The sequence below is a fragment of the Takifugu flavidus genome, unplaced genomic scaffold (genome assembly GCF_003711565.1).
Source record: "Takifugu flavidus isolate HTHZ2018 unplaced genomic scaffold, ASM371156v2 ctg468, whole genome shotgun sequence".
Lineage (NCBI taxonomy): Eukaryota > Metazoa > Chordata > Actinopteri > Tetraodontiformes > Tetraodontidae > Takifugu > Takifugu flavidus.
The window spans coordinates 1-22,169 of record NW_026622084.1 but is presented as its reverse complement, the minus strand read 5'-3'; the positions used below and the strand labels follow the sequence as shown (position 1 = coordinate 22,169).

The following is a 22,169-nucleotide window of genomic DNA, read 5'->3' as shown; positions in this document are numbered from 1 at the left end:
TTCCCGGTTCTCCCCACCTCTTTCCCTCCCATCTCATCATGGAGATCCATCTCACCTGTGGCTCATCTTTAAAGGCACAACCTGTCTTAGATGACTTCCTGTCTCCCTCACCATCTCCCTCCTCGTTGGCTGGTGTCTACCAGGCACCCTCACGTAGTTTTGTCTAATTTTGGTGACCATCTGTGGGCTTTTTCATTGTCCTTAAATCAATTTATCATGAATAAGTGGTCACCATGTGGCCCTCCCTCCTGAAGGAACTGGGCACAACACACACACTCAGAAAGTGTGAGGACCCTCGGATGGAATAATGGACATTTTTGAGAATGGTGTTTACCTCAGAGTTTCCAGTCGGCAGTTTGGAAAGTGGAGAAAACCACAGAGCAGCTTCACTCCTGAATCCTGCAGCTGGTTCCAACTCAGGTCAAGTTCTCTGAGATGGGAGGGATTGGACCTCAGCGCCGAGGCCAGAGAGCCACAGCTGATCTCTGATAACCTGCAGTAGTCTAATCTGAAAAATGCAGGATAAGGTGTACGGTGCAGGTCTGCATGTTATCTGCGTCAGTACTAAACCTACGTTAGTTCTTAGTTGGGTCGTACCTGAATTCACGATATTACAAGGAATTTTTTTAATGTCGTGCATCACACAGTGTTGAGAACAGCCTCACTGCACCATCTTAGCAGCTGGTATATAGGTAGAAAAATGAAGACTGACCTGAGCCTCTCCAGTTTACAGTTTGGACTCTCCAGTCCAGAACAGAGCCGCTTCACTCCTGAATCCTGCAACGTGTTGAAGCTCAGGTCCAGAACCCTCAGATGGGAGAGGTTGGACTTCAGAGCTGAGGCCACAGAATCACAGCTGGTCTCTGATAAACTGCAGCCACTTAGTCTAAAATAACAATTATTTTGAGAGAAGACAAATAAAAATCAACATGTACCAGAGCAAAACACAGCTTACAAGCAACAAACCTCTCGTCCTGCACCATCTTATCTGCCGTATGTTCGTATTTTGGGTTCTTTCAGGGCGGTTGGACAAGATCTACACCGTATGTAAAGTGTGTGTAGGTCAAAATACCTTCCAAGTTTTGAGACCACATTTCTCAATAGCACTCAACTCTTGTCAGGAGTTGGGACAAAGCGACCCACTCCTGACAGCTTGTGGGCGATGCTGCAGCGACCCTGCAATCCCTACACTCTCTGGTGAAACCAAATCAAAGGTTTTAGACACTGCTGGATGCTGGAAGGGTGGCTATAGTCTGGACGCATAGTTCCCCTGACTGCACATTTCTCCAACAATAATTGGCAGCTGGTGTCACTTGTTCTCCAGGTGAGAGAAGGAAAGAGAGCCACCCCACAGTGTGTTTGATTGCCCCACTGCAAGCTCAATGCTGCCAGAAAACATTGGTTTCTGTGGTTGGACTGACCTGCTGCCCCTTTAAGAGGGAGGCAGGTTTGGGCTTCTGGCTGTAATGAAGCCACCTAAGATGAGAATGACTGCAGGCTTTCGGTACCAAGGTTTAACAGGGTGGTCACTTCACACTTGGGCTTTTTTCTTTTTGGGATGGCTTTTCTCAGTAGAGAAGGGGCATGGCACACTGCAGCAGCTTTCTTTTGGGGTTTTCTAGTTTTCCTTCTGATCTTTAAAAGACAGGAAGAACCATTTTTGATAGGTCTGAATTTTGGGCGTTTTGTGGCCAGCCTAAAATAAACAAGACAAATCTACAACTGATACTTCCTTTCTAGTCATTGATGACCATCCTCACATGGACAGATTTCCACAACCAATTTAATACTGCAAATCTATCCTGTGTGTCTTTTTTTCCGAGAACTGTAACACTACGTTTCTAACAAAGATCAAACATGTAAACATTATTGTCTAACTAGTTACACCTGGGAAAGTACTGGATCATCTCTGACTGACCTGAGAGTCTCCAGCTTACAGAGAGGATCCTGCAGAAAAACCACAGAGCAGCAGGAGTGATCCTGAATCCTTCAGCTGGTTCGGACTCAGCTCCAGAACCCTCAGATGGGAGGGATTGGACCTCAGCGCCGAGCCCAGAGAGTCACAGCTGATCTCTGATAAACTGCAGTACTTTAATCTGAATGACAGATAAAAGATGCCATTTTACAGTTCTTGCACACACAGTCATCATTAGTGTTGGTTTAGAAAAGCCGGCAGTTCCTTCTGCCACCATAAACCAGATCAGCTTTCAGTCTTTTTCATTTCAGTATTTAATTTACTGCATACCTGAGAGTCTCCAGCGTACAGAGAGGATCCTGGAGAAAACCACAGAGCAGCTTCACTGCTGGATCCTTCAGCTGGTTCCCACTCAGCTCCAGAACCCTCAGATGGGAGGATTGGACCTCAGCGCCGAGGCCAGAGAGACACAGCTGATCTCTGATAAACTGCAGTCACTCAGTCTGGATAAGGAATCATGGCAAGAAATGATCTCTTATTGGAGGAAAAGTCATATTACACTTGCTCAAAATCATTATTTCATTTTATTTCATTATTTAATCAGGGCCCTTGGAGTCAGGAGAGCTCTGGCCCCCCACTGATAAACTGGGATTTTACAGCAACAACATAGTTAAAAGTATCTATAAATTGTCTTTCAATGGCTCATTTAAATTCATACTACACTTCTCTTCTCCAAAAGTCAATGGAGTTTATCTTGAAGCCTTTCATTGTTTAGTTGTTATGTCGAAGATAAAAGAAAGCTGACCTGAGTGTCTCCAGCTTACAGAGAGGATCCTGGAGAAAACCACAGAGCAGCTTCACTCCTGGATCCTTCAGCTGGTTCTGACTCAGGTCCAGAACCCTCAGATGGGAGGGATTGGACCTCAGCGCCGAGGCCAGAGAGTCACAGCTGATCTCTGATAACCTGCAGCACCACAGCCTGGAAAACCAATAAATGGGGCAAATAAAAACACATTTCTAAATCTGAAAGTGAAGAGAAAGCAGAAAATGTAAAGAAATTTAGAAAAGACCAACAGAGGCCTCCTGACCTGAGCGTCTCCAGTCTGCAGTTTGGATGCATCATTGCAGAAGACAGTAACTTTAATCCAGCATCTGTCAGGCTTTTGTTGTTGCTTAAGCTCAGCTCCCGTAGATGAGAAGGGTTTGACGTCATTGCTGAGGCCACAACTTCCCAATGACTCTTTGAAAGAAAACTACCAGACAGTCTGTTGTGTATGAAACAAAAATAGTGAGTCAAACTTTGGGATTTCTAATCACTTATCTGAGAATCTACCTCAACACAAATGTAGCTCATTTCCTGGAAAAGCTAAATTCAACACCGTAGAGCAACAGTTTGAACGACCATCAGATCTGAAATGCAACTGAATTATTCTTAACATTTGTCTTATTTTAGAACAGCTCATAATTACTCAATATTTAAAATGATTGTAGCAAATGGTTTAAAGAAACGTGCATCTTTTTATCTATCTATCGGCTCTTTGGATATTTTGCATTTCATCCAATTTGTACGATCGTGCGTCAAGTCTTAATTCAGCGATCCGATCGATGACATCAGAGTCTCTGGTTGCATCGATTGCCCTCAGCTTCTGTTACATCTGCCTGTTTTCCTTCAAATCATTTTCACTGCACCTTTTGTTGCTAGTGATGAAGTTGCCACCTAACGGGTGGAAAGGGTCAAACAACTTTGTGGGTCACATAAAGGCTCCAAACGGAACCGCCACAAAGACCTAAAACACCCATTTAAACCAACGAGGCCGGCTGTTTTTACGTTGAACAAATGAAGCAAAATAGTCACGTGTCATTAGTTAAAATGTGTTTTTCTGTCGTTTGAATACGATGTATACAAACAAACAAAAGTTATTTAATGACATGACAGTAATTTCATGATAGTAAGTTAACTTGTGGCTCCTATTATTCCTGCCTTATGTTGGTTTGTCTGGATTGAACTTTGAACTTATATCCAGCCAGTGTTGAACATTTCTGAATGAATTGTTTTTCTTTTTTAATTTATGGACGCTGCAATGGAGATAAAGAATTGAAGGAATGACCACTGGAGGGGGTATTGCTACCTGACATGATCGACTCGCTTGATTTAAACGCCGATGTCCGGCCCCAAAAATCTTTACTTACACACCTTCCTGCAGTTCCTCACAGCTGGAATCAGGCGACGTCGTTCCCTCACTGAGGTGTTGTACTGCTGCAGGTCCAGCTCATCCAGAACCTCCTCTGACATCTGCAGCAGGTAGGCCAGAGCTGAACAGTGGAGCACTGACAGTTCCCTCTCTGATTTCTTCTCTGACTTCAGGAACTCTTGGATCTCCTGATGGACTGACTGATCCTTCATCTCCATCAGACAGTGGAAGATGTTGATGCTTCTGTCTGGGGAGATTTTATCACTGTTCACCTCCTTCAGGTTGTTGAGGACCTTCTGGATGGTTTCTGGATGGTTCTCCGTCTGATCCAACAGTCCACCCAAGATCCTCTGATTGGACTCCAGAGAGAGACCATGAAGGAAGCGAACAAACAAGTCCAGGTGGCCATTTTTACTTTCAAGAGATTTCATTAGTGCTCTCCTGAGGAAGTCATCAAGAGATGTGACTGGATCGTATTTAACAACCCAACAAACCAGGAAAGGGTTTGGTTTAGAATATTTTAGGAACTGATTTATAACCACTGTGTCTTTCCTGGTGTAACAGTGGAACATGTAGACGGCAGCCAGAAACTCCTGAATGCTCAGATGAACAAAGCAGTAGACTGATTTCTGGAAGATCACACTCTCTCTTTTGAAGATCTCTGTACAAACTCCTGAGTACACCGACACCTCGGAGACGTCCAGTCCACATTGCTTCAGGTCTTTTGAGTAGAACATGATGTTTCCTTTCTCCAGATGTTCAAACGCCAGCCGACCCAACTTCAGAAGGAGTTCTTATCAGCCTCAGTCAGTTCCTCTGGTCTCTGCTTTCCTCCATACTTCTGCTTCTTCCTCTTTATCTGAACCCTCAGGAAGTGTGAGTAGAGGTCAGTCAGGGTTTTGGGCAGCTCTCCTCTCTGGTCTCTGGTCATCATGTCCTCCAGAACTATAGCAGTGATCCAGCAGAAAACTGGGATCAGACACATGATGTGGAGGCTTCTGGAGGCCTTGATGTGTGAGATGATTCTCTTGGACAGATCTTCATCACTGAACCTCCTCCTGAAGTACTCCTCCTTCTGGGAGTCAGTGAAGCCTCGTACTTCTGTGATCCTGTCAACAACGAGGGAGGAATCTGATAGGCTGCTGCAGGTCTGGAGGTGATCCAGATGAGAGCTGAGGGAAGCAGGTTCCCCTGGATGAGGTTCACCAGGAGCACCTCAACTGACGATACTTGTGTGACATCAGAGATGACCTGATGCTTGTTGAAACCCAGTGAAAATCTGCTTTCATCCAGGCCATCAAAGATGAACAGAAGTTTCCAGACAGTCAGATCTTCTGCTCTGATCTTCTGTAATGTTGGATGGAAAAATGAAGCAGTGAGAGAAGACTGTGCTGCTCATCTCTGATCAAGTTCAGCTCCCTCCATGAGAGCGGAAGCACCAGACTGATGTCTTGGTTCTCCAAACCTTCTGCCCAGTCCAGACTGAACTTCTGCACTGAGAAGGTTTTTCCAACGCCGGCGACACCGTTGGTCAGAACCACTCTGATGTGTCTCTGTTGCTCAGATAAGACTTTGAAGATGTCCTGGCACTTGATTGGAGTGTCCTGGATGTTCTTCTTGGAGGTTCTCTCAAGCTGTCTCACCTCATGTTGTGTGTCCACCTCCTCACTTTGTCCCTCAGTGATGTAGAGCTCAGTGTAGATCTTGTTCAGCAGGGTTCCACTTCCTGCTTCATTAGTTCCTTCAGTCACATGTTCACATCTTCTCTTCAGACTGATCTTATGACCTTCTATCACCTCCTGCAGATCACCTCCTGAACATAAGTAAACCAATGATTTCCATCTCTCATAAATCATCAACACAACTACAAATTCATGACATCACAAGTTCAATTTATATTGAACAGTTTTACTTTGTTTGGGCTTCATTTCAGCATCTCCAGATCTGCTTCCAGATTGTGAACAAGAGGACTCTCCTGGTGGAGCTGACTGGTCCCAGTTTGATAGGATGTGCTCCCCCCTCTCACTATGAAACACATCTCTATTAGTCCTTTGATTTATAGGATGAAAGAACCTGATCAAGACTCAATATTGTTCCAGCATTTATGTCTGAATTCATATTTCAGTTTAAACATGATTCTTGTTTCTAATCAACAATATTCACATTAAGTATGTAACTATATGACTGTCTGAGGTTTAAGTGTTAAACATCTCCAATAATAAACTCACAACCTGCTGCTGTTAATGTGACTAACAGCTGGCACACAAACACATCATCACACTTTAGTTTTCTTACATTTTGTCTGAACTTCTGAAGTCTATTAGTCTACCTATGGACCAGTCACTCTTCAGGGACACACAGCTGGGCACTGTGGACTCTGCTCTGTCCTCGTCCATCCTGAGGAAACATCAGAAATATCATGAGACTGTGATGAAGGTAAATAATCTGTAGAGGTTGTAGTTAAATAATCCCAATTCACTGCATTTTTATCAAACAGGAACATTTCTAATACATTCTGGCTAACAACTGAATCAATAAATCAATGATGTATATGTATAATTTTCATGTTTTCAGAGTTTAAGCTGCTTTTTTTAACTGTTCCCTGCAGTGAGAAAAGAACTGGCACCTTTTCCAGCCCCTCATCCTGCAGCACTGAATGTGCTCTAAAGTTCTTTCCAGAGCAAACGTCTCTGCACTTGCAGCAACATGTTGTAGTCATGGATCCGTGAGGAGAACCGGATACAGGAAACGCCCCCACTTTGATCCCAAAAAACCAACGGTGGTCCGGCAACGACGGGGACGCTGGTCCATCGGCCCGACAACACTGGTTTTCCACAGGCCAACATGGTGAAAGGACTGTCTTCAGCTCAGCCAATAAATTATTTGGTGCTACATAAACATACTAGTCAGGACTTTTTAACTCCCTCATTTGTTCCCCTCTTCAATTATTCTATAATCCAAGTTCTCCAAGATCACTGCTCTATTTAAAATAGATGAAAGAAATGACACCCACTCCTGCATTTCTTTCACAGTGGTTCCACAACATAGAACAATAAACCACTGTGAGAAAACCTGCAACATTAACCAAAAATCCTGTTGGTGTCCTGTGATCCTCTGTTGATTTATTTATTTAGTTATTTTGAAAGTTTATTGTCTTAAATTGGTCCGGCTGAGAGATGTTAATTTGCACACGATTAGATTTTGTTTGACAGGTAATAACAAAATATCCAGCTGTAACCTGGACTGTTGAACAACTCTAATAACTCTCAGAGCTTTTCACCTGTCACAAAAATGTCGCTCTTCCAGCTTCGTCTGAAGAGAATAGTTTCACTTTAAAACCCAATCAACAGCTTTATGGCGTATATATTACTACCATTAAAGCATTCTGGGAGGGTTTAAAGTTCTTTTAGGATCAGTAGCAAAGAGCAGAAACATAAACTAAACTTCACTTAGAAAGACTATTCAACTATAACTAAAGCCAGACTATAAGAAAGTTAAATAAGACCGATTCATTTATAATGTATAATGATGTTTGTGCTAAAACTAAATATAACGTCTAGTTGATTCAAATCTTGATTTTATCTCCAAACACAAATGTCAATTCTTTTCAATAATGCTCTTCGTTTACTCACCTTGTCGGTCTTCAGTCTTCCTGCTTAGTCTGAAAGGAATACTTTGAAAAACTCGTTTGTTGGGTTCCCAGTTTCTGGGACCGTTGTTGCGGGTGTCTACCTGCAGGGGGCGTGGAGGAGCCGCTCATCAGCCGCAGCTGGCCCCGCAGACACACGCACCTGCGGTCTCTCTTCAATCTCCCGTTAGATTTAAGGACAGAACTCCCGTCTGCCAGCGGCGGAGTGTTTTCGGCCTCATCGCCAAACCCTGACTTCTGTGGCTTGACTATTAGTTTTCCTTGCGGACTTGTTTTGGACTCTCTCGAGGTCTCTCCGCCTCTCTGTGAACGCGGACCGAACTGTTCTTGTTCACTTTAAAATAAAGACGCTTTTCGGACACCATTCTCCACCATTATTCAACCAAGCTAAATAAATAGGATTTATGATGCCTCACAGATTTTGAAAGACTTGTAAAAGCAGCATATTTCTGCAGCCCTGGAGTCCAGGAGGAGCAGCAGAGGTCAGAATGTGTCGGAGCGCGTTTAAACATTGTCTGCAGTTCCACGCGTGTCCACCGGGTGGCGGTAAAGCACCACATGATATTTCTCCTTTTTGGAACTTCTTCAGCTGCGTTGAGCTTTAAATCTTCACCTGTCGCTCCCTTTAAGCTCTAAACTTTGCGGTTCTGTGTGTAGTTTGTTGGTTTAAATATTTTTGATGCATTCTGATGACGATGAGTGAAACTGTCAATGACCAATAGAAAGTTCGTCCATTTTTCTACTGTGTCACACATTTTCATTATTTATTGTCATTTTTGGGTCTAAACTGGGCCAGTTCTGTGAGCTGTTTTGCTTTTTCTGTGGACCAGATGTTCCAGGCAGGTTCCATCATGGGACAGACGGATACAGGTCACGTGACAACAGTCAGCCTTTAGTTCTTTATTACAGGAGGATCTGGTTTATATACAGACACGAATCTGCAAAATACTAAAAAGTATATGAACCCAAAGTACTAAAAAGTCTAGATACACGCACACACGTGTATTAAAGTGTTTATACACACGTTTGCGCGTACGTGCACACTGTATATTCATCTAATAACTGTTAGTTTCTAAAACACCAAAGTAGAGTCACTGAGGCACGGCTTCACCTCCTTTACGCCGAGGTTTCATTGAGCAGGTGTGATGAACTGTTGCAGAAGGAAAAGCATGGAACATGTTAATAATCGGACACAAAAACACTCAGGTTTATTGTCTGGACCGCCATCCCTTTGGGGAGGATCATCTCATTCTTCAGCTTTGAACTGTCAGAGTTAAAAGGTTTCATCCTTCCACAAGACAAGAAAACTTCCGCCCAACCTTCTGACCTCTAGTGTTGTATTTTCATCTCTTCAAAAATTATCATGTTGAACATTTTGTCTTCCAAATGAAAAAGAAAAAAATTTCACTGCAGACTTTTAAAGCAGCGACAGGAAAACCAGCAGGATCACTAGGAAGAGAGACGGAACCAGGCGCCTGGAGATGAGCTCATCTGAACATCTACCCTTTAACAGCCATCGCTAGTAAATGGTCCTTCAGCCTCATCGCTTCGAGGGTGGAAACGTGTTTAGGCCGTCAATAACAGCTTTGTGAAACTACCTGTAGCTGAGGAGGCCTCATCCCAAAGCAGCAGGTCCAGATGGAGTTTCGCTCGACTCCTGAGAGTCGGTGCAATGGGCTTCTGCAGCACATCATGCTGAATCAGAGGGTCTGTGGAAACCATCTTATCGTCTCCCAGTCTGCTAAATGCCACATGTGATGAAGACCATGGAGGGGCTGCTGCTGAACCACCGGAGACCACAGATTTAGAGTCCATTCCAAGAAAGGAAGAAGGTGGCAGACTCTTACGAGCTGGTGATAAACAGGGTGGAAACTGCAGAAATCCTCTGAGGATATGAGATATGCTGCACTGCCAACACGGAGGCTCCGTGGAAGAAAATGGTCACTTAAGTCAACGACCTGGCAGGTGGCAAAACCAGCAAAGGTGCAAGTGGCAGATCTTGAGGAAGCTACTCATCACCTGAGGACTTGCATCTAAAGACTACTTTTTCCTCACCATCTGAGGCACAGATAAATACACAATGAATTAATTATTTACTTCTTGATAAAGATTTTTTTTTTAAGTGTGCATAGCTCGGGAAAGGGATGTAAAGTCCAAACCGCAGGGCTGCAGCTAAATAGAGGGAAAGTCCGCCCACTAGTGGTGACAAAGGTCACTGCACCCTTAAATACTAACGATACTAATGCAAACCGGTCAAATAAAAAACAACCACATGTCTATGTTCAAGCTCATTGGGCCTCCGCAATAACTGCCGTACTAACCTACGGGTCAGAAGGCTCCGCGGGCAGGTCAGGGTGTAAGTTAAACGCAACCGAACCACCGAAATGTCTGAGAAACGCAGAATTAAAAACACACCAGCAGAAAAGAAAACCAACGAAACCAAGAGGCACGACAGGGCAAACAGCGGCCTATGAGAAGCCTTAAAAGAAACGAAGCCAACATGAGCAGTAACAGGAAAACGGCACTAAAACCGCAGCAGTTTACCTGGTTAATTGGCTGCAGCCCGCACGCCTCAACTCCCTCCCCCGATAGCAGTTGCGGGAGCCAACCGGCAGGGGGCGCACCGACACACCGCCGTAATCCAGCAGGCCAACCTGGGACACCAGGGTGTGTGTGTGTGTGTGTGTGTAATAGTTTTTATTTCTGTTCCTGGTTGGTAGGGATAAACTGCAGTAGCGGTTCCTGCTTTGGGTTTTCCACGCTCCGTTGCCATAGTTACGGGTAAACGGCGCTCTGACGCGAGTCGCGTTCGATTTCTGGGGCGTTTTGAACGAACTGAGTTACCGAATCATCTTCATCCAGGTATGAAGTGATAAAGCTCCAACTCAGCGCTGCCCTATTCAAAATGAGGCTGTAATCTGCGCGTCTCGGGCTTCATAGACCTCAAAGAGGGACGTAAATATGTAACATTTATACAATTTTGTGGCCAAAATGAGTTTGCATTGACTTGATTGTGCTTTTATCAGGTTGTTTAGGACCGAACATGGAGCCCTCCTGTAGCTCCTCTTCAGTACTGGACAGCGGTGGGCTGGAGGTTCTTGGTTCTACCAAACAATCCAGGTGAGGTTATTCAGGGATGAAAGATCAAAGAAGCTTTGATGGAAAGCAACAGACATTACAAGCGCGTTAGATTCTATGACAACTGATGTTGCTGGTACGCATTGCCTTCAGCCGCAGCAGCAACTATAGAACTAGAACCCACTGAACTCTTCTCATTGATGTGTCCTGACCGACACCCCATCCAGAACCCGGCTAATCTAAAGAATCAGCACCTTCTGCTCCCTCCTCAAACACAATGAAACACAATCAGTGAGGGCAAAACTAGAAAATTCCCATGCAACAACTCCTCAAAAGTACAGACGTCAGCACCGGTTCCTTTGACTTCCACAGGGATCCACCAGCGCAGTGTCATGGTGCTCAGACCGACCCTCCAGTTCCAGCCCTGAGGTTCTGCGGTCAACTGGCTCAATGGACAGGAAACTCAACCAACTACCAGGTCCGGGCCGCGCACGCCACCCTTGTCGTGAGCTTTAGACCGTCTCTTTAAACTAGTTCCACCTCGATGAATGTCCGCTGTGCAAAGTTGGTCCGTTCCAAATGGACTCAAACCCATCAGGACTAAGAAACGTCCAAAGTTTAGCAACAGCACTGAAGCGTGAGGCAGGTTGTAAATATAGTCCGGTTCTGTCTGTTAATGTTAAATACATCTTATTGCTAAACAGGAGCGATCCACATAATAAGTTAAATATGAAGGGCTTTTGTCTGTGTGGAAGGGGGACGTGGGGATCAACTCCACCATCTTCTTTGAAGCCTCGCCGGGAGAAGTGGCCTCATCCCGCCTGGAGCTGCGCAACGAGGGCAACACGTCCATCTTCTACAGCTGGCAGCAGCTGGACGTCTCCTCCAGCCTGTCGCACCTGCTCTCACACAGAAGGCGCAGCTGCTTCTACTTCAACCAGTCCTCAGGTACGTGCGGCCCCCGACCAGGCGTCCTGAGTCCCCCCGTCCCCCGTCATGCCGTGTCCTCCCGTCACAGGTGTGATCCTTCCGCGCGTCACCCAACAAATAGACCTGATGTTTAAATCCGGGGTGCCGGGCCTCCACACGGAGTCGTGGCAGCTCCAAACCAACCCGGTGCTGTTGCAGGGGGCCTCGGTGCAGGTGACGCTCATGGGGTTCGCTGTGTCCGAGGACAGGACGGCAGAGCTCCGGCGCCACCTGGAGGTGTCGTATGATCAAAGCCTTTGAGCCTTTCAGGGTTTTTCCCATCCCGCCGGTCCATTTTCACCCCGTTCTTGTCGCACAAACAGACAAGGCTGGAAAAGACAGTGACGGAAAAGTTCTGCCGGTCGATGGTGTATAAGATCCTGGAGGGGGTCCAGACCCGAGAGAGATCCAGCTCCCTCGTAGAGTTTTTAATGGGAAGCCCCGAGGTGAGGTGGTCAACAAGTTCTCTTGGCTCAGCAGAATTTCTTCTATTCTCACTCTTCACCTTCGTCCCTCACAGGAGGAGCGAGAAAGACAAGACAGTGGGGAAATGGACCCGGCCGACCAAAGCCTGGGCCGCGACTTCGCCCATGACCAGACATTTACGGATTTCACCCCATTTGAGGAGGAAGGCTATTCCGCAGCGTTTGGATCCTTCTCTGGTTCCACATCTCCAATGTGAATTGTATTTTTTCCTGTTGCGAAGGTGCTGGAAACAAAGAGTAACACTTGATTAGATCAATAAATTATTCAATGTCACTCATTCAACCGATAAAGCAGAACCGTGTCAAATTCATTGTGCACCGACTGATATATTTAATGTATTTTAATTTATTTTGAACATTGTCAGACCAGTAAGGTCCAGTTGTGCACCAGCATTAGCTTCGTCCTGAGCTCCCGGTCGGACTGAGGCCCTAATGGACTGGATCTACCGTATTGGACCGTCTTATATTCAGGCCAATACGGTATTAATAATGACATTAGTTAAAGGTAAATTGAGCAAATTGGCTATTTCAGAAGTGTGTATCAAACTGGTAGCCCTTCACATTATTCAGTACCCAGGAAGTAGCTCTCGGTTTCAAAAAGGTTGGTGACCCCTGCACTAGACTATATGCGGTCATTTTAAAATTTTTCAATGAACATTCGATCAGTCTGGCCCTCGGCTTGGAGCCACATTTTTATTTGGCCCTCCGTCCATTTGACTTTGACACCCCTGATTTAAATGAATCAATATGTTTCCATCAGTGGTTAAAAATCCAATGAATGTGATCATCAAATGCACAAATTCTGTCTTAAATCAGTATCAGCTGTCTTTGTTCATTTAAATATATCGAGCAGTGATCCAGGATTAAACGTTGCTGTTGTCCAAGATTACTGACTGATCCATGATGTGTAACAGATTTCTATTATATCGATTACCTGAATGTTTGCATTGAAATTTGACAGAAATCTGCAGAATGTAAACTGTATAAAAGTTCACTTTCACAGAAACAGTTGCAGTCTCATTATGGGCTGTAACTGTAGGAGCTCCAGCTTATGTCATTAGAATCTACATGATTCAGTTTATTCATGCTTTTAGTGCTCTTTTGACTGAATTTTACCAGATAAAAATGTACCTTTTCTGCCCCCAATACAAGAGTTCCTCTGTGTTCTAAGAGTTTAAAGAAATGCATTTAAAAAACTTAAAACGAGGCCAGATTTCCTGCAAAAGCCTGGTTTGACCAGCAAGTCTGGCTCATTTACAGTTATTGATGAGCTCTTTTCTGTGATATCTGTCATTTAAGTCCTAAAAAGCTATTTAAGGGTCGTTTTCCTTCCACTTCTCAATCACCGACGTGTCCAACTTCACAGGACCTGCCCAAAGGTTCCCGTTTCTGTCATCCTCGCAAAAACGGACTAAAAGGACGCTTCTCCGGTCATCCAGCTCACCTTGTCCAGGCAGCCGCGTCCGGGCTGGAGACTCGCTGATGCTGCGCTGACAACCACCGTCAGTGACAAGCTAGCGAGAGTTAGCTCACGGGACCGGAAACTAGCGACAGTAACCGGAAGTAAACAAAGGAGCAGACAACTGCGTTCAAGTTTCATTCAAATACGCAAATAAAGAGTAAAAAAAAACAAAACATTTAAACTTAACTAAAATATAAGGACTCATCAACTTTATTTCTACCCAAAATGTAGTCATTACATAAACTTCCTCATGCAAATATTTCGACAGTATGATATTAAACTATTAGCATTACACAAATGTTTTTTAACTTTTGCCAAAATGTACATGTAAAAATGTTTTGATCCTCAGCCACATAACACAAAGCAGATAAACACATAAGCAAACACAGTAAAGTTTCAAATTAAGAAAATATCAAATCTAAGATCACAAAAAAGCGCATAAAAATTAAATTGAGAATCTGTGACTGTGTACTGCGCAATCCCTTGCTTATTCTTTTTATTTTAATTATTTCGTTTGCTGTTAACTATTGTCTTCCTGATTTAGGCGTAACGAGCTGCAGGTGCGCTGGAGGGTCAGCGCTCTTCGGAGATCGGCCCGCCTGAATGCCGTTCCTGCAGGTAGGGGGGAGGTGCCGACCAGAAACCGAACCACAACAAATAACATTTGAAAGAGGATATATGAACATGTGACTTAATAACATATGAAAGAGGATATATTAACATGTGACTTAATAACATATGAAAGAGGATATATGAACATGTGACTTAATAACATATGGAAGAGGTATATGAACATGTGACTTAATAACATATGAAAGAGGATATATGAACATGTGATTTAATAACATATGAAAGAGGATATATGAACATGTGACTTAATAAGATATGAAAGAGGATATGAACATGTGACTTAATAACATATGAAAGAGGATATATGAACATGTGACTTAATAACATATGAAAGAGGATATATGAACATGTGACTTAATAACATATGAAAGAGGATATATGAACATGTGACTTAATAACATATGAAAGAGGATATATGAACATGTGACTTAATAACATATGAAAGAGGATATATGAACATGTGACTTAATAACATATGAAAGAGGATATATGAACATGTGACTAATAACATATGAAAAGGAGGATATATGGACCTGTGACTAATAACATATGAAAGAGGATATATGAACATGTGATTTTTCCACTATCACACACAGACATACACACATCAGTATCAGTACCTATGGTCGTGAAAATACGGTATATAGAACATAGGGCACGTTTGTGCGTGATATCACTCCGTGTCTGCGCAACGACCACAACCTCCTATCTTTAGTATTGCTGCTCCAACTGGTGGTCTTTTGGGGTTGAGGATAGCAGTGATCTATATGTACCTATATGTAACTATAGCGTCATTGGCCTCCACTCCAGCCACTCATGGTAGTTCCTCAAAAACACTGAGTTTTTAGTGATGCACAATCTGTGGAAGCCAACATAGAAATTTCTGAAGAGCCAAAGTTCTTGCAACAAAAATTAGTTTAGTCCCCAATTAGTTTGGTTTGTTATCAGGTGACCTCACGGTGTTCTTTTATTTAAAATAAACAACTTGAGATTGTGTTATTAAATATACACACAACACCGATGATACCAGGAACTATTTTAACTTCAAGGTGAAACTGCTTCTGCTTTGTCGACCATCGACTGATCTCCTGAAAGTCCAACACCGCTTTTTAAAAACTGATTTTTCATCTATGGACGGAGTAGACGGCAGATGTTTCCACAGATGCTCTTCACCAGTGGTCAGTGAGTGATGCAGCAGATGAGCGGGAGTTGACTGGCTTCAACCAGCTACTGTCTCAATGTCTCCAGCCCATAGTGTGGATTCTCTACAAGATCATACAGCAGCTTCACTCCTGAATACTTCAGCTGGTTCTGACTCAGGTCCAGTTCTCTGAGATGGGAGGGATTGGACCTCAGCGCCGAGGCCAGAGAGTCACAGCTGATCTTTGATAAGCTGCAGTATGTTAATCTAAATAAAGAAGGGAAACTTTTATAAGGTTATAAGCGAAACCAGTATTAATCTGAAAGGTTAATCAAAGGCATGATCTGTAAATATTTAATTTAGTTACAGGTTAAAAAATGATAGTAATATGTAATTACCACAATTCCAACCTGTCAGGTTTGCACTGTTCCAGAGGAGAATATATATTGTTATGGCCCTCACTCTTCCCAGGTTCTCCCCACCTCTTTCCCTCTCATCTCATCGTGGAGATCCATCTCACCTGTGGCTCATCTTTAAAGGCACAACCTGTCTTAGATGACTTCCTGTCTCCCTCACCATCTCCCTCCTCGTTGGCTGGTGTCTACCAGGCACCCTCACGTAGTTTTGTCTAATTTTGGTTACCATCTGTTGGCTTTTTCATTGTCCTTAAATCAATTTATCATGAATAAGTGGTCACCGTGTGGCCCTCCCTCCTGAAGGAACTGGGCACAACACACACACTCAGAAAGTGTGAGGACCCTCGGATGGAATAATGGACATTTTTGAGAATGGTGTTTACCTCAGAGTTTCCAGTCGGCAGTTTGGAAAGTGGAGAAAACCACAGAGCAGCTTCACTCCTGAATCCTGCAGCTGGTTCCCACTCAGGTCCAGTTCTCTGAGATGGGAGGGATTGGACCTCAGCGCCGAGGCCAGAGAGTCACAGCTGATCTCTGATAACCTGCAGTATTCTAATCTGAAAAATGCAGGATAAGGTCATACGGTGCAGGTCTGCATGTTATCTGCGTCAGTACTAAACCTACGTTAGTTCTTAGTTGGGTCAGACCTGAATTCACGATATTACAAGGAATTTTTTTAATGTCGTGCATCACAGCAGGATTGAGAACAGCCTCACTTCACCATCTTAGCAGCTGGTATATAGGTAGAAAAATGAAGACTGACCTGAGCCTCTCCAGTTTACAGTTTGGACTCTCCAGTCCAGAACAGAGCCGCTTCACTCCTGAATCCTGCAACGTGTTGAAGCTCAGGTCCAGAACCCTCAGATGGGAGAGGTTGGACTTCAGAGCTGAGGCCACAGAATCACAGCTGATCTTGGATAAACTGCAGCCTCTTAGTCTAAAATAACAATTATTTTGAGAGAAGACAAATAAAAATCAACATGTACCAGAGCAAAACACAGCTTACAAGCAACAAACCTCTCGTCCTGCACCGGCTTATCCGCCGTATGTTCGTATTTTGGGTTCTTTCAGGGCGGGTGGACAAGATCTACACCGTATGTAAAGTGTGTGTAGGTCAAAATACCTTTCAAGTTTGTGAGACCACATTTCTCAATAGCACTCAACTCTTGTCAGGAGTTGGGACAAAGCGACCCACTCCTGATAGCTTGTGGGTGATGCTGCACCGACCCTGCAATCCCTACACTCTCTGGTGAAACCAAATCAAAGGTTTTAGACACTGCTGGATGCTGGAAGGGTGGCTATAGTCTGGACGCATAGTTCCCCTAACTGCACAGTTCTCCGACAATAATTGGCAGCTGGTGTCACTTGTTCTCCAGATGAGAGAAGGAAAGAGAGCCACCCCACAGTGGGTTTGATTGCCCCACTGCAAGCTCAATGCTGCCAGAAAACATTGGTTTCTGTGGTTGGACTGACCTGCTGCCCCTTTAAGAGGGAGGCAGGTTTGGGCTTCTGGCTGGAATGAAGCCACCTAAGATGAGAACGATTGCAGGCTTTCGGTACCAAGGTTTAACAGGGTGCTCACTTCACACTTGGGCTTTTCTCTTTTTTGGGATGGGTTTTCTCAGTAGAGAAGGGGCATGGCACACTGCAGCAGCTTTCTTTTTGGGGTTTCTAGTTTTCCTTCTGATCTTTAAAAGACAGGAAGAACCATTTTTGATTGGTCTGAATGTTTGGGCGGTTTTGTGGCCAGCCTAAAATAAAACAAGACAAATCTACAACTGATACTTCCTTTCTAGTCATTGATGACCATCCTCACATGGGGCAGATTTTCACAACCAATTTAATACTGCAAATCTATCCCGTGTGGTCTTTTTTCCAAGAACTGTAACACTACGTTTATAACAAAGATCACATGTGTAAACATTTATTGTCTAACTAGTTACACCTGGGAAAGTACTGGATCATCTCTGACTGACCTGAGAGTCTCCAGCTTACAGAGAGGATCCTGGAGAAAACCACAGAGCTGCTTCACTGCTGGATCCTTCAGCTGGTTCTCACTCAGGTCCAGTTCTCTGAGATGGGAGGGATTGGACCTCAGCGCCGAGGCCAGAGAGTCACAGCTGATCTCTGATAAACTGTATCGTAACAACCTAGAAAACCAATAAATGGGGCAAATAAAAACACATTTCTAAATCTGAAAGTGAAGAGAAAAGCAGAAAATGTAAAGAAACTTAGAAAAGACCAACAGAGGCCTCCTGACCTGAGCGTCTCCAGCTTACAGAGAGGATCCTGGAGAAAACCACAGAGCTGCTTCACTCCTGGATCCTGCAGCTTGGTCTCACTGAGCTCCAGAACCCTCAGATGGGAGGGACTGGACCTCAGCGCCGAGGCCAGAGAGTCATAGCTGATCTCTGATAAACTGCATCGTGACAACCTAGAAAACCAATAAATGGGGCAAATAAAAACACATTTCTAAATCTTAAAGTGAAGAGAAAAGCAGAAAATGTAAAGAAACTTAGAAAAGACCAACAGAGGCCTCCTGACCTGAGCGTCTCCAGTCTGCAGTTTGGATGCATCATTGCAGAACACAGTAACTTTACTCTGGCATCTGTCAGGCTTTTGTTCCTGCTTAAGCTCAGCTCCCGTAGATGAGAAGGGTTTGACGTCATTGCTGAGGCCACAACTTCCCAATGACTCTTTGAAAGAAAACTATCAGACAGTCTGTTGTGTATGAAACAAAAATAGTGAGTCAAACTTTGGGATTTCTAATCAACTTATCTGAGAATCTACCTCAAGACAAATGTAGCTCATTTCCTGGAAAAGCTAAATTCAGCACCGTAGAGCAACAGTTTGAACGACCATCAGATCTGAAATGCAACTGAATTATTCTTAACATTTGTCTTATTTTAGAACAGCTCATAATTACTCAATATTTAAAATGATTGTGGCAAATGGTTTAAAGAAACGTGCATCTTTTTATCTGTCTATCGGCTCTTTGGATATTTTGCATTTCATACAATTTGTACGATCGTGCGTCAAGTCTTAATTCAGCGATCCGATCGATGACATCAGTGTCTCTGGTTGCATTGATTGCCTTCAGCTTCTGTTACATCTGCCTGTTTTCCTTCAAATCATTTTCACTGCACCTTTTTTTGCTGGTGATGAAGTTGCCACCTAACGGGTGTGGAAAGGGTCAAACAACTTTGTGGGTCACATAAAGGCTCCAAACGTAACCGCCACAAAGACGTAAAACACCCATTTAAACCAACGAGGCCAGCTGTTTTTACGTTGAACAAATGAAGCAAAATAGTCACGTGTCATTAGTTAAAATGTGTTTTTCTGTTGTTTGAATACGATGTATACAAACAAACAAAACTTATTTAATTACATGACAGTAATTTCATGATAGTAAGTTAACTTGTGGCTCCTATTATTCCTGCCTTATGTTTGTTTGTCTGGATTGAACTTTGAACTTATATCCAGCCAGTGTTGAACATTTCTGAATGAATTGTTTTTTGTTTTAATTTATGGATGCTGCAATGGAAATAAAGAATTGAAGGAATGACCACTGGAGGGGGTATTGCTACCTGACATGATCGACTCGGTTGATTTAAACGCCGATGTCCGGCCCCAAAAATCTTTACTTACACGACCTTCCTGCAGTTCCTCACAGCTGGAATCAGGCGACGTCGTCCCTCCACTGAGGTGTTGTACTGCTGCAGGTCCAGCTCATCCAGAACCTCCTCTGACATCTGCAGCAGGAAGGCCAGAGCTGAACAGTGGATCTCTGACAGTCTCCTCTCTGATTTCTTCTCTGACTTCAGGAACTCTTGGATCTCCTGATGGACTGACTGATCCTTCATCTCCATCAGACAGTGGAAGATGTTGATGCTTCTGTCTGGGGAGATTTGATCACTGTTCTCCTCCTTCAGGTTTTTGAGGACCTTCTGGATGGTTTCTGGGTGGTTCTCCATCTGATCCAACAGTCCACCCAAGATCCTCTGATTGGACTCCAGAGAGAGACCATGAAGGAAGCGAACAAACAAGTCCAGGTGGCCATTTTTACTTTTGAGAGATTCCATTAGTGTTCTCATGAGGAAGTCATCAAGAGATGTGACTGGATCGTAATTTGTCAACAACCATGTAATCCTGGAAAAGTCGTTTGGTTTCGAATATTTTAGGAACTTATTTATAACCACTGTGTCTTTCCTGGTGTAACAGTGGAACATGTAGACGGCAGCCAGAAACTCCTGAATGCTCAGATGAACAAAGCAGTAGACTGATTTCTGGAAGATCACACTCTCTCTTTTGAAGATCTCTGTACAAACTCCTGAGTACACCGACACCTCGGAGACGTCCAGTCCACATCGCTCCAGGTCTTCTGAGTAGAACATGATGTTTCCTTTCTCCAGATGTTCAAACGCTAGCCACCCCAACTTCAGAAGGAGTTCTTTATCAGCCTCAGTCAGTTCCTCTGGTCTCTGCTTTCCTCCATACTTCTGCTTCTTCCTCTTTATCTGAACCATCAGGAAGCGTGAGTAGAGGTCAGTCAGGGTTTTGGGCAGCTCTCCTCTCTGGTCTCTGGTCATCATGTCCTCCAGAACTATAGCAGTGATCCAGCAGAAAACTGGGATCAGACACATGATGTGGAGGCTCCTGGAGGCCTTGATGTGTGAGATGATTCTCTTGGACAGATCTTCATCACTGAACCTCCTCCTGAAGTACTCCTCCTTCTGGGAGTCAGTGAAGCCTCGTACTTCTGTGATCCTGTCAACACACGAGGGAGGAATCTGATAGGCTGCTGCAGGTCTGGAGGTGATCCAGATGAGAGCTGAGGGAAGCAGGTTCCCCTGGATGAGGTTCACCAGGAGCACCTCAACTGACGATACTTGTGTGACATCAGAGATGACCTGATGGCTGTTGAAACCCAGTGAAAATCTGCTTTCATCCAGGCCATCAAAGATGAACAGAAGTTTCCAGACAGTCAGATCTTCTGCTCTGATCTTCTGTAATGTTGGATGGAAAACATGAAGCAGTGAGAGAAGACTGTGCTGCTTATCTCTGATCAAGTTCAGCTCCCTGCATGAGAGCGGAAGCACCAGACTGATGTCTTGGTTCTCCAAACCTTCTGCCCAGTCCAGACTGAACTTCTGCACTGAGAAGGTTTTTCCAACGCCGGCGACACCGTTGGTCAGAACCACTCTGATGTGTCTCTGTTGCTCAGATAAGACTTTGAAGATGTCCTGGCACTTGATTGGGGTGTCCTGGATGTTCTTCTTGGAGGTTCTCTCAAGCTGTCTCACCTCATGTTGTGTGTCCACCTCCTCACGTTGTCCCTCAGTGATGTAGAGCTCAGTGTAGATCTTGTTCAGCAGGGTTCCACTTCCTGCTTCATTAGTTCCTTCAGTCACATGTTCACATCTTCTCTTCAGACTGATCTTATGGCCTTCTATCACCTCCTGCAGATCACCTCCTGAAAATAAGTAAACCAATGATTTCCATCTATCATAAATCATCAACACAACTACAAATTCATGACATCACAAGTTCAATTTTATATTGAACAGTTTTACTTTGTTGGGCTTCATTTCAGCATCTCCAGATCTGCTTCCAGATTGTGAACAAGAGGACTCTCCTGGTGGAGCTGACTGGTCCCAGTTTGATAGGATGTGCTCCCCCCTCTCACTATGAAACACATCTCTATTAGTCCTTTGATTTATAGGATGAAAGAACCTGATCAAGACTCAATATTGTTCCAGCATTTATGTCTGAATTCATCTTTCAGTTTTAAACATGATTCTTGTTTCTAATCAACAATATTCACATTAAGTATGTAACTATATGACTGTATGAGGTTTAAGTGTTAAACATCTCCAATAATAAACTCACAACCTGCTGCTGTTAATGTGACTAACAGCTGGCACACAAACACATCATCGCACTTTAGTTTTCTTACATTTTGTCTGAACTTCTGAAGTCTATTCCTCTATCTTTGGACCGGTCACTCTTCAGGGACACACAGCTGGGCACTGTGGACTCTGCTCTGTCCTCGTCCATCCTGAGGAAACATCAGAAATAGTGATGAGACTGTGATGAAGGTAAATAATCTGTAGAGGTTGTAGTTAAATAATCCCAATTCACTGCATTTTTATCAAACAGGAACATTTCTAATACATTCTGGCTAATAACTGAATCAATAAATCAATGATGTATATGTATAATTTTCATGTTT

At 43.9% G+C, this 22,169-nt stretch overlaps 3 protein-coding genes and 2 long non-coding RNA genes across 35 annotated transcripts in view; 3 read left to right on the top strand and 2 right to left on the bottom strand.

Moving 5' to 3' along the window:
• LOC130520651 (NACHT, LRR and PYD domains-containing protein 12-like) overlaps window positions 1–22,006 on the bottom strand; it is a 56,590-nt gene extending 34,584 nt beyond the window's left edge. For 12 of the 30 annotated variants that reach the window (XR_008948976.1, XR_008948978.1, XR_008948975.1 and 9 more), the window contains exons 1-5: window positions 21,894–22,006; window positions 19,586–21,622; window positions 18,482–18,658; window positions 18,198–18,371; window positions 17,914–18,087 (exon numbers count right to left, since the gene is read on the bottom strand). Coding sequence is in view for 15 of the 30 variants with exons in the window: in XM_057024361.1 (XP_056880341.1) it covers window positions 17,914–18,087; window positions 18,198–18,371; window positions 18,482–18,658; window positions 19,586–21,453 (2,393 nt within the window). In the remaining 15 variants the exon portion in view is untranslated. Of the gene's footprint in view, window positions 1–34; window positions 509–712; window positions 887–1,918; window positions 2,097–2,245; window positions 2,419–2,720; window positions 2,895–3,003; window positions 3,181–15,519; window positions 15,789–16,320; window positions 16,495–16,700; window positions 16,875–17,913; window positions 18,088–18,197; window positions 18,372–18,481; window positions 18,659–19,585; window positions 21,623–21,893 lie in introns of those variants that run through there. The other 18 variants (XR_008948966.1, XR_008948964.1, XR_008948970.1 and 15 more) reach the window with 11 other exon arrangements.
• On the bottom strand, window positions 4,598–7,782 carry LOC130520653 (NACHT, LRR and PYD domains-containing protein 3-like). Its single transcript, XM_057024375.1, has 4 exons — window positions 7,740–7,782; window positions 6,403–6,504; window positions 6,020–6,132; window positions 4,598–5,920 (listed from the first exon to the last, which is right to left on the bottom strand). Exons 2-4 carry the CDS (start codon window positions 6,501–6,503, stop codon window positions 5,433–5,435), a joined length of 702 nt encoding a protein of 233 aa, XP_056880355.1. The 5' UTR covers window position 6,504; window positions 7,740–7,782; the 3' UTR covers window positions 4,598–5,432.
• Window positions 6,453–7,005, top strand: LOC130520658 (uncharacterized). Its single transcript, XR_008948982.1, has 2 exons — window positions 6,453–6,543; window positions 6,716–7,005. It is a non-coding gene; the product is annotated as an uncharacterized LOC130520658 (long non-coding RNA).
• Window positions 10,657–12,347, top strand: LOC130520654 (MYCBP-associated protein-like). 2 transcript variants are annotated; one of them, XR_008948979.1, is made up of 5 exons: window positions 10,657–10,876; window positions 11,207–11,312; window positions 11,590–11,782; window positions 11,853–12,249; window positions 12,324–12,347. XR_008948979.1 is itself a non-coding variant. In XM_057024377.1 (4 exons), the coding sequence occupies exons 1-4, from the start codon at window positions 10,800–10,802 to the stop codon at window positions 12,062–12,064; spliced, it is 588 nt and encodes a 195-aa protein (XP_056880357.1). In that variant the 5' UTR covers window positions 10,657–10,799; the 3' UTR covers window positions 12,065–12,268. The 2 variants fall into 2 exon arrangements, 1 of the variants encoding a protein (XP_056880357.1); XM_057024377.1 differs by lacking the exon at window positions 12,324–12,347 and having other exon boundaries at window positions 11,853–12,268.
• LOC130520657 (uncharacterized) lies at window positions 14,394–15,150 on the top strand. The gene is made up of 2 exons (XR_008948981.1): window positions 14,394–14,534; window positions 14,939–15,150. It is a non-coding gene; the product is annotated as an uncharacterized LOC130520657 (long non-coding RNA).
• Window positions 22,007–22,169: the final 163 nt, after the last annotated feature.

Bases quoted from the DNA above. Each gene is read 5' to 3' on its own strand.
- LOC130520654 (XM_057024377.1), top strand. From the start codon at position 10,800: ATGGAGCCCTCCTGTAGCTCCTCTTCAGTACTGGACAGCGGTGGGCTG. The intron at 10,877-11,206 runs GTGAGGTTATTC...TGACTTCCACAG, and splicing joins GGTTCTACCAAACAATCCAG to GGATCCACCAGCGCAGTGTC. The intron at 11,783-11,852 runs GTACGTGCGGCC...CTCCCGTCACAG, and splicing joins CTACTTCAACCAGTCCTCAG to GTGTGATCCTTCCGCGCGTC.
- LOC130520653 (XM_057024375.1), bottom strand. From the start codon at position 6,503: ATGGACGAGGACAGAGCAGAGTCCACAGTGCCCAGCTGTGTGTCCCTG. The intron at 6,133-6,402 runs GTAAGAAAACTA...TGTGTTTCATAG, and splicing joins TTCAGAAGTTCAGACAAAAT to TGAGAGGGGGGAGCACATCC. The intron at 5,921-6,019 runs GTAAAACTGTTC...ACTTATGTTCAG, and splicing joins TGAAATGAAGCCCAAACAAA to GAGGTGATCTGCAGGAGGTG.